The sequence below is a fragment of the Ichthyophthirius multifiliis genome, assembly GCF_000220395.1.
Source record: "Ichthyophthirius multifiliis unplaced genomic scaffold scaff_1120509250464, whole genome shotgun sequence".
Classification (NCBI taxonomy): domain Eukaryota; phylum Ciliophora; class Oligohymenophorea; order Hymenostomatida; genus Ichthyophthirius; species Ichthyophthirius multifiliis.
In genome coordinates, this window is record NW_004086722.1 from 1 (window position 1) to 11,572 (window position 11,572).

Consider the following 11,572-nt stretch of genomic DNA (forward strand, 5'->3'; position numbering starts at 1 on the left):
TTTATAAATCGTTATTTTATTAATAATCTTTCTTTCATAATTGATATTAGGAGTGTATAATCATATATGTAATCATGATACTGAATTTAATTTCTCACAATTAAATGACCAAATACAATAAACACGAAGAATATTAAAAGAAGAAAATTCTAAAAAATAAGAAAAGAAAAATTTTTAGAATAATAATAGTTCTTTGAAGCCGTAACCTATAAGAATTACTTTGGATTTTTTAAAAAATGACTCAACTTTTAGTTAAATAAATTAAAAGTAAACCGAATATTTATAAAATCTAATGTAAAATATTTAAGTATATTTGTAAAACTTATTAAAAGTTATTCCTGCTTAAGGACCAAATATATTCTAAGGTAATGATTGTAGTGATATAGTTGTTGATAAAAAATACAGAACTGATGGTGAAAATAATTCTGATATACATATTTGGGTTGCTTAAAGTTCAAAAATATAAGGTTTAGCTAATGCTATTTATTGCTAGTTAGATGATACTTTGAAAAGAGTTAATTATGGCAGAATTAAGGTGAATACGAGTTTTCTAGATAAATAATAATCTAATTTTGGATTTAAATAAGATTTTAATAATATCTTGCATGAATGCTTTCATATTTTAGGATTTTCAAGTGGCTTATATTAATTTTGGATAAATCCTTAAACCGGAGATTATTATAATGATTAAATAGATAATTTTATAAGAAAAGTATCTATAATGGGTAAAGAAACTTTTATTATGTCTACACCTTATGTACTTGCTACTGCTAAAAAATATTATACATGTCCTACTTTAGAAGGAATGTAATTAGAGAGCAATGGAGATGTTAATTTTATTGGTTCTCATTGGAAAGAATTAATCCTCTTTAATGAATTGATGGCTGCATAGTCTTCTGGAAAAGACTCTCAATTGTCTGTTTTTACTATTGCTTTATTGAGAGATACTGGTTATTATGCCGAAGTAAATGAAAGTATGGCTGAGGATTTTTAATGGGGAAGAAATAGAGGATGTGATTTTGTTCTTAAAGCTTGTTAATCTGATACTTAATATCCAGAATTTACTTAAAAGAATTATTCTCCTGATTAATGCTCTTCGAAAAATAATGGTTATGGAAAAGTTAAATAAATTGATTTATAGGATAATTGTAATACAGTATAAAATTCAGTTTATTGTGAAAATTCAGATATGAATAATCATTCCAATAGTTATTTTTTTTAAAATTTTGGTGTTAATTCTAAATGCTTAAAATCTACTGCTATTTTAGGATAAAATAATTATTAATATAGTAATGCTCGTTGTCATATTGTCTAATGTTCTCCAGATTTTAATTAAATTACGATATCTTTCTTAAATTAATAATATAAATTATTACTCTGTACAAAATAAGATTAAGGAAAAGAAATTGAAATCGTGGAAGGATAACCAGAACTTGGTTACGTTACTTGTCCTGATAATTATAGAGAATTTTGTAATTATACACCTGAATGTCCTAATTATTGCTCTCGAAAAGGTATTTGCATACTTGGATAATGTCGATGCTAATCAGGGTGGTCAGGAGCTGATTGTAATATTAGTTTAAAAGATTGCCCTTATTATACTTTAGAAGAAGATCCAAAATAATGTGTTTAATAATGTCCTGCTGGTAAATTTCCAAATCCTGATAAAGTATGTAGAAGTAACTGTCCTAAAGGTCTTTACTTTAGTAATTATAGAAAAAATTGTTTGGAATGTAATTATTAGTGTTTATCATGTTCTGGTCCTTCAAACAATTAATGTTTAGAATGCGATTTTTTAAAATATTTAGAAGAAGGATAATGTGTAAATTAATGTAGCAATAATTTTATATTAGTAAATTAAAGAAAATGTGTAAAATCAGTAGATTAAGGATGTGAATAAGAATGTGAAAAATGTGATTCTAAAAATAAAGTAATATGCACTAAATGTAAAGACTAGTACTTCCTTAACTTAAACACTGGTAAATGTGTTGCTGCTAGTGATTGTCCTTAAGGAACATTTGCTAATGAGGAAAACAACACATGTTAAATATGTGAACTTACAGGATGTATATAATGTTAATCTTAAACTGTATGTTAAGTGTGTGATGAATAATTAGCATTTTTTAAAAAAGGCGATTTATGTGCTAAATGTCCTTAAGGATGTTAAAAATGCTCAAGTGATTTATAGTCTTGTACTTATTGTTATAGTGGATTATTTTTATTCGAAGGATAATGTGTTAAAGATTGTCCTATAAATAAATTTTAGGATTAAAAAAAAAGAGAGTGTATTCCAATTTCTATATGTAAGAGAGGTTATTTTTATTTATAAAATAAATGTATAAAACAATGTCCTATATATACTTTTAATGAAAACGGCAAATGCATACAATGTCCTTAAGGTTGTTTAATGTGTTGGACTAAATCTAAATGTATTTAATGTGATAGTTAACACGATTTGGTTCATATATATAATACAATTTATAATTGTTAAAAAAAATCATAACATATAAATTAATGTAATCCACCTTGTTTGACTTGTTTACCTAATAATTTAAATAAATGCTTATCATGTATATCTTAATTTTTATTATCTAATTTATGTTATGTTAATTGTCCTGACACTTATTATCATGATTATTCGAAATAAGCCTGTACAAAATGTAAAGATGGATGTTTACGTTGTTCTTCTTCATCAGATTGTCATTAATGTGATTTTAAAAATGGATATAAAATTTAAAATGAAAATTGCATTAAATAAGTAGACAATGCTAAAGATAATGAAGACAGTACTAAAGATAACAGTAGTAGTAGTATTAGTAGTATAAATAATATAGGTAACTATTTAAATAAAGAAAAAGATATTACAAATAATGAAGGCATTACTTCAAATAATGAAAATAGTTCTAAAAAAAATGGAGCTAGTAGTACTTATTATAATTAAGCATTATTTTTAATTATTGCTTTTTTATTGCTATGATTAAAATTAATATATATTTATAATTTTTTATTTTTATAACTCTTTTTTAAAAATATGAAAATAAATATTAGTTTATTTATTTTTTTAATAATTATTTAAAAATTTGAAAATAATATTTTTTTAATTTAATTTTTTTATTTAATAATATCATTAAGTAATAGAAAACATAATATTATATATAAAATAAATATTTATGTATAAACTATATTATTATAAAAATTAGATACACATATCACATATAATACATTTTTTTAATTACAATAGTAAATTCTTATAGTATACTATTTTCTAAATACTTTATCAGGATTTTTAAATAGCCTTAAGGATATTATTAAACACATTTCTTTGAATTTTCTTTTAAATTATAATAAGGATAAATATTTAAACTAATATTATATTAACTTATATTACATGATAGTCTCTATTTAAGTGATTAATCAAATATTCATACAAACCTCCTGAAAATCCTTAAATATGAAAGCATTTTGCAAAATATTATTGAAATCATTTTTAAATTCATAATCAGTTTGTTTTCTTGATTAGGAGAGTAATATATTAATTTATTTTATGGAAACCCTCTAATATTAAAGGTCTTTATTGTAATAAAAATCTATAATTTTAGCCCATAGTATTAAGCTGGGGACTCAGGTCAAAACCCAAAAATTAATAATGAATATTTTTTTAGTGTAAAAGTATAATAGTGAGAAGTTCGCGAACTTGGATAGTGTTGAGAGAGTTTTGATGGTTTGTTCTCCTTAACCTGAATAGAACATTAAAATTAACCAAAGTTTAATCTCTAAAAAAAATATTTTTTAATAAATTATTAAATAAACTGAGTTAATTTTAAAATGTAACAAATATTTTTTTATATATTTGCTATTTTTATTATAAATAGTACCTTAAATTTAATATATACGACAAAAACAAAAAGTATTATTTTATTTTTCTATTTATATTTGTATATATATATGTAAAAATATGATGTAAACTTAAATTATTTTAATGGCTTAATTAATATATAATTTATATAAATTAAAATTATTAAAAAGTAATTATTTTATAAACGTATCACCTATTTTGATATTTGTTTCAATTATTTATATTAAGAAATACATTCTTCGCTTTTAAAAATAATTTATATAAATGAAAATTTAATAAAACTAAATAAATATATAAAAAAAATAATATATATATATATATATTTCGACCTTCTTAGAAAATAAAAAATATTCTGTCAACTACATCAAAATAAAGACTGTAAACGCATTGATTGTGAAAATAAGTAAAAATTTATGGACAGGTTATAAAAATGACTTAATGCAGGATCAAACGGGAGAATATAGTCTCTACAGATACTACTTACTAGTAATAGTGTAACTAGAATTATTAATTTCAATAAATACATTAGCTGATTGGATATCGAATACCTAAGATAAACTGAAAAAACTGTAACTATAAACTACTTAAATAGATTAATAATATGACGAAGAAACAAATAAATTCTTCTTACTATCAGAAACTGTGAAATAAGCTTCAATTTTAAAAACTAAACTGTATTATTTAATGAGAAAACTCAGAAATTGGAAGCAACTAAATAAGAATCATTATATGAAAGTATAAAATATGATATTTAACTAGAAATAAAAGAATCTATTTAAAGGCAATATATGTAACGTGCAATCTATAAAAATGGACTGACTATTAATAAAGATTTAAAATGCCATAAAAAATAATTAAATTTAGTAAATAAAAAATAATAATTCAAACAATAATATAAATCACATAAATAATAAACAAAAAAAGAAAACCAAAATACAATAAATTAATTATAATCAAACAATAAGAATAAAAAAACAAAAGTATAAAGAAAATAATAAGGGCATTAAATACACTAAAACAAAAATTTAATATAGAAAACAAATATGATATAAAAAATAGAAACATAATAGAAAAAGAATAAAAATAAAATATATAGAAAATTCCTAAAATAAGTTAATGAAATTTAGTATATAATTAAAACATCAAGACAAACTAACCCATACTAAAATATAATCGAAAAAAATGAATATAGTAATTGAAAATCTTAAGTAATCAGTGAAAACATGAAATGGAAAATGAATAAACGATAAATAAATTAACAAACACAGAAAAGACATTATGATAAATTAGGCGTAAAAAAATAAAAAATTAAGGGTAAATTTTATTAAAATAGTATTCATGGAATAGGAATCTTGTCAATCACACCTGAATATATATTTTATATTTTTATAATCTTAAATAAGATAAATATTAGATAATTATTATTTATATAAACTTAATATTAAATAAATTAAATGGTTATTAAAAAGTAGAGAGCACTAAATAAATACTTTAAAAAAATATACAAAGTTAAAACATATATATAATAATATTAATTAATTATATTTTAATTTTATGTGTTAATAAATAAAATATTTTTTATAATTTTATATGCATAATGATAAATAAAATATTTATTTATTGAAAATTTATTATTATAATTGGAATATTTGTCTTAATAAATAAAAGAAAGTTATAATATATTTTAAGTTTAATTTAAAATATTTTAATATATAAAAAAAAGGATAAAAATAATATATTATAAAAGAAATTTTATATAAAAAAAAAAAGATTTATTTTTATTTTATTTTTAAACATTTGTTTTTTATATACAAATTTAGCAAAAATTAAAAAATGAAAATATTTATTTCATATATATTGCAATAAAAATAAATTAAACTAAGTATTTTTTTTATAATTTATAATAGAATTCAAAGTATATAATATTTTAAATATAATTTATATATACTCATATAAAAAATCTATATTAATTGTATTTATTATAAATTATATATTTATAAAACAATATTTTTTTTCGGTATATGAAGATAAAAGAAGAATAGATTTTTTTATTATTAAATATAATAATTTATAAATATATTGTTATAAATTATATATATTTATAAATGCAAACAAAAAATTATTTTGTGATAAATAATATGTTTAATAAAATAAATTTGTATCTTAATTTTTATTTAATGAATAATTATTTAAATAGAAAAAAATTTTAATTAAAAAAAAATTTATAATAAATTATATAATAAAATTATATATTAATATTAATTTTAAAAAATTTAAAATTAATATTTAATTTATTTATAATATATAATATTTTAATTAATTAATATATATAAATAAATATATATTTATATATTATATATTTAAAATAAATATAAATATTTTTTAATATTTTTGTTATTTTTTATACAATATTAAAACACAATATAAAAAAATAAAAACTATATATATATTTTTAGAAAATTTATAAACTTATATTAAAAAAATTATTTACTTAATATTAAAGAAATATGAATAAATTAATAAAAATTAAAAATATAATTATATAAACATATTATTACTAATAAAAACAACGGAGAAGGTACTACCAAAAACAATTAAGAAAGTAATACTGTAAACAATAAAGAAAATTAAATACAAACAACTAATAATGTACTAATACAAATAATAGAGTAAGTACAACTACAAAAAATAGAGGAATAATAATACAAGCATTTGAAAAAGTATTAAATAAAATGATTATGGTACTAAAATTATATATATATATATATTTACTAATTTCTATGATGTTTATATATTTTATTATTTTTATTTATTGGCTATATAAATTCAAATTTAATTTTTTTTTTCATATTAATAATAAATAATATAAATAAATATTTATTTTATATTTTTATTTTACAATTTTAATATTAGATTTTATTTATATTGATTTTTTGAGAATTATTTTGATAATCTTTATATTTTTTCAATAAGTAAATTGTAAATATTCTTAAAATATTAATTTAAATTAATTAATAAAAATAAATAAACATATCAAAAAATATTATTTTTTTAAAATATAATTTTAAATATAATTATTTTATTAATTTATATATATATATATATATATATATATATATTTTTATATATATATATCTTTATATTATTTTATTTATAATTCAATTTTAGAAATTTAAAATTAATTACTTCATTTTTCTTTAGATTAAAATATTTTTATTTTTGTTAATTAATAAATAATTTAAAAATTAAAATAATTAAATAACTTTTTTTTTAAATTTAAAATAATAAAAATGTATAATTTTGATATATTAAATAAACCATATGAACTTATTTTATTTTATTCTTATTTAATTTTAAAAATAAAGAGATATTAATAATTTCAATAAAGAATCATTATCACTAATATTTTGTAATACCTTAATTATTTGTAGTATTATCATGCTTTTATTTCGCATTTTGAATTTGAATAATAGTATCCTTTTTTAAAATCACATTAATGACATTCTTAAGAAGTACAACGTAAACATCCATCACCACAATAAATGCATATTTTATTATCATAATCAGGATAATAAGTATCAGGACAATCTTAAAAACATTAATTCTAATACAAGAAAAGGTGATCTTAACATTATAAGCAATAATTTTTATTATTAGGAGAGCATGTTTCACAATTTATACTGCATTATTCTTACTAGCAAGTAAAGCTTAAAATATTTTGAAATTCCCAACCATTCTGAGTATCACATTAAACACATTTATATTCACTCCAGCAATTAAGGCAACCTTAATGACATTGTAGGCATTAACCATTTTACACAAAGGTACCTAGAGGGCATTCTTCATAGCATTAATTTTTCCAATAATAAGAACCCTATTCACATATAGTAATTGGTACACATACTCTTTTTTCTTTATCCTAAAATTAATCTTCAGGGCATTAAGAAACACATTAACCTTAAAATAAAAAAAATCCATTAATGCAAGAAATACAAGTACTTAATTCACTTGAACATTATTAGCATCCTTGAGAACATACTTCATAACATTAATTTTACCAATAATAAGAATCCTATTTACATATAACAATTGGTACACATACTCTTTATATTTTATCCTAAAATTAATTTTCAGGGCATTAAGAAACACATTATCCTTCTAATAAAAAAAATTCATTTATGCAAGAAATACAAGTTTTTAAATCACTTTAACAACGTTAACATCCTTTAGGGCATTCTTCATAACATTAATTTTACCAATAATAAGAACCTTACTAACATAAAATAATTGGTTCACATTCTCTTTTTTATATATTCTCAATATAATTTACAGGGCAATAAGATAAACATGTTCCTTCAAATAAATATGTTCCACTTAAACAATAAGTACAAGTCTTTAAATCCCTTAAACATTAATAACATCCTTAAGGACATCCTTCATAGCATTTATTGGACCAAAATAAAGAATCCCTTTTACATTTAACATTTAGTACACATTCATGTTTTTCTAAATCCTTAAATTAATTTTCAGGACATTCAGTAACACATTTTCCATTTGATAAGAATAATCCTCTATAACAAAAAGTACAAGCTTTTAAATCAATTGAGCATTTTAAACATCCTTAAGGACATTTAGCACATAAATCGCCTTTTTTTTTAAATTATAATTATTCATCACACACTGCACATACAGTTTAAGATTAGCATTATATACATCCTGTAATTTCACATGTTTGGCATGTATTATTTTCTTTATTAATGAATGTTCCTTAAGGACAATCACTAGCAGCAACACATTTACCAGTATTTAAGTTAAGGAAGTACTAGTCTTTACATTTAGTACATTTTTATTTATTATAATAATCACATTTCTCACATTATTTTTAATCACATCCTTAACTAACTGATTTTATGCATATTCCTTATTCTAATTAATAGTCATTACTACATTATTATACACATATTCGATCTTCTGAATATGTAAAAAAACCACAGTCTAAACAATCAAAACTTGTAGGACCAGAACATCTTTTACATATTGCATTACATTAAACACATTTTTTTTGTAATATACTACAATAAAAACCATTAGGACACTAATCTCTACATACTTTGTCAAGATTTGCATATTTACCTTTAGGGCATTATTAAACACATTATGTTGGATCTTCCTCTAGAGTAAAATATTGACAATTTTTTTCTTCAATATTACAATCAGGTCCTGACCATCCTGATTTACATTTACATTATCCAAATATGCAAATACCTTTTCGAGAACAATAGTTAGGACATTTAGGCTTATGACTACAAAATTCTCTATAATTATCAGGACAAGCAATATAACCATATTCTGGATTTCCTTCATTAACTTCGATTTCTTTTCCTTAATCTTATTTTCTACAGATTAATTTTTTATTGCTCAATTAAGTAATAGTTATCGTAACTTAAGTAAAATCAGGAGAACATTCGACTTTATGACAACGAGAATTGCTATTATAAGAGATACCTATTCCATAAAGAGCAGTAGATTTAAAGCATTTAGAGTCATCTCCAAAATATTAAAAAGTGAAAAGATTAGAACTAATTTAATGACTTGTTTAATCATTACAAAAAACTTAATTTTAAATTCTTTAACAATTATCCGTTAAAACACTTTTACTAATTCCTCCATAACCATCGTATATTAAAGAGCATTATTAAGGAGAATATTCTATTTAAGTAAATTCTGGATACTAAGTTTTAGAATAGCAAGCTTAAATAGCAAACTCACATCCTCTATTTCTTCCCCATTATATATCATCGGCCATATTTTCATTAACTTCAGCATAAAAGCCACTATCTCTCAATAAAGCAATAGTAAAAATAGACAATTGATAACCTCTTCCAGAAGACTCAGCAGTCATCAATTCATTAAATATGATTGTTTTTTCCCAATGTGAACTAATGGAACTCTTACTATCATCATTCTCTAATTGCATTCCTTCTAAAGTATAACATCCATAATATTTTCTAGCAGTAGCAAGTATATGAGGTGTAAAAATTATTTAAGTATTTTTATTCCTTATAATAACTGTTTTTATATAACTTTCTATTTCTTCACCATAATAGTTTCCTGTTAAAGGATTTACCCAATATTTATATAAGCCACTTGAAAATCCTAATATATGCAAACATTCATGCAAAATAATATTGAAATCACCTTAAAATCCAGAAATTTATTTATTTTTGTCTAAATTATTTATATTTACATTAATTAAACCAAAATTAACTCTTTTCAAATTTTCATCCAGTTAACAATAAACACCAGTAGCTAAAATACCTACTTATTATTAGGCTACTAAAATATGTATATCAGAATTTTTCTCACCATCTGTTCTATATTTTTAAGGAACAGATATATTATGGCATATTTCACTATTAAATTTAATAGGTTCTTAAGCAGGAATAACTTTTAATAGTTTTTCAAAATATGCCTTAATTAAATCAATCAAATCTTATAAATAATCTCTTTTATGATTATCTTCTGCTTAATCTTAAGAAGAAATAAAATCTATAGTAACTCTTATAGGTAGTGGATATAATTTTTTTTTCTTAGTTATCTTATCTTTTTGAAGACTTTTTTATAATATTCTTCGTGATTAATCTATTTGTTCATTTAATTATGCGAAATTAAATTCAGCATCATGATTGCATATATGATTATATACTCCTAATATTAAATAAGAAAGAAATAATATTAATAAAATTAAGATTCTTTGACTATTATTAGTTTTAATTAAATTCATTTTTAATATTTTTATTATAATTTATAAAAAAAATATTTACTTAATATAATTTACTTTATATCAAAATAAAACAAAAATTGTATTTATTTTTTGTATTTATAATTTTTAATTTTTTTCAATAAAGGTAATAAATGAATTATATTATATTCAAAAATAAATTATTAAAAAATATAATGTCCTAAAATTATAGTTTTTTAGAAATTTCACAAAAATTATTTTTGAATTATATTATTTTTGTCTTTGAATATAATTTAATATAAATTAAATTTTTTATTTAAATTAAAATTAAAATAAAATACATGCTTAATTAATATATAAAATAATAAATATAAATTTAATATTATTAAACAAATATTTATAAATAAAATTTTAATAATCTATATAAATAAATATGTGAATAATATCTTATTTATAAATAATTATTTAATTTTGTAAAATTTAAATTATAAATATTATTAAAAATTATTAATAAAAAAATAAATAATTAATTATAAAAAATAATAATTTCAATATAAATATTTTTAAAATTCTTTTTATTTTAATAAAATTAAAAATTTAATATTAGCCTTGTTAACATTTTTGTATAAAAAAAAAAAAAGATTTAAATATAAGTTATCAAAAAAAATTTAAAAATCAATTAAAGTATAAATTTTTTTAATTATTTTTTTAACATATGCTTTATTTTTATTTAATTTATATTTTATATTTTTTTTTTTATTTTATTGATTTACAAAATTATGTTTTGGTAGTCATTAAAATTTCAATATTTAAATTAATTAGATGTTTAAATAATATTTATTTTAGAAAGTATTAAATAAATTTTTTAATTATATTAATTAAGATTTTATATTAATAAACTTTTACAAATTTTTGTTTAAATTTATAAATTTTTAATATATTTATATGCTTAAAAATACAAATATTTTTAGTTT

At 19.3% G+C, this 11,572-nt stretch overlaps 1 protein-coding gene across 1 annotated transcript, besides 16 other annotated features; it reads left to right on the plus strand. All coding sequences in view use genetic code 6, as the record gives it.

Moving 5' to 3' along the window:
- Window positions 1-292: 292 nt before the first annotated feature.
- Window positions 293-2,977, plus strand: IMG5_075370 (leishmanolysin family protein, putative; the record flags this gene model as incomplete). Its single annotated transcript, XM_004036591.1, has 2 exons — window positions 293-2,303; window positions 2,400-2,977. 2 exons carry the CDS (start codon window positions 293-295, stop codon window positions 2,975-2,977), a joined length of 2,589 nt encoding a protein of 862 aa, XP_004036639.1.
- A 1,834-nt stretch (window positions 2,978-4,811) lies between these two features.
- Window positions 4,812-4,855: a microsatellite.
- A 1,067-nt stretch (window positions 4,856-5,922) lies between these two features.
- Window positions 5,923-5,963: a microsatellite.
- An 80-nt stretch (window positions 5,964-6,043) lies between these two features.
- Window positions 6,044-6,088: a microsatellite.
- Window positions 6,074-6,108: a microsatellite.
- Window positions 6,109-6,136: 28 nt separating this feature from the next.
- Window positions 6,137-6,189: a microsatellite.
- Window positions 6,190-6,312: 123 nt separating this feature from the next.
- Window positions 6,313-6,363: a microsatellite.
- Window positions 6,364-6,505: 142 nt separating this feature from the next.
- Window positions 6,506-6,564: a microsatellite.
- A 377-nt stretch (window positions 6,565-6,941) lies between these two features.
- Window positions 6,942-7,000: a microsatellite.
- Window positions 6,942-7,012: a microsatellite.
- Window positions 6,945-6,991: a microsatellite.
- Window positions 6,951-7,005: a microsatellite.
- A 675-nt stretch (window positions 7,013-7,687) lies between the features above and the next one.
- Window positions 7,688-8,220: a microsatellite.
- Window positions 7,688-8,302: a microsatellite.
- Window positions 7,689-8,457: a microsatellite.
- A 2,642-nt stretch (window positions 8,458-11,099) lies between these two features.
- Window positions 11,100-11,146: a microsatellite.
- Window positions 11,100-11,156: a microsatellite.
- Window positions 11,157-11,572: the final 416 nt, after the last annotated feature.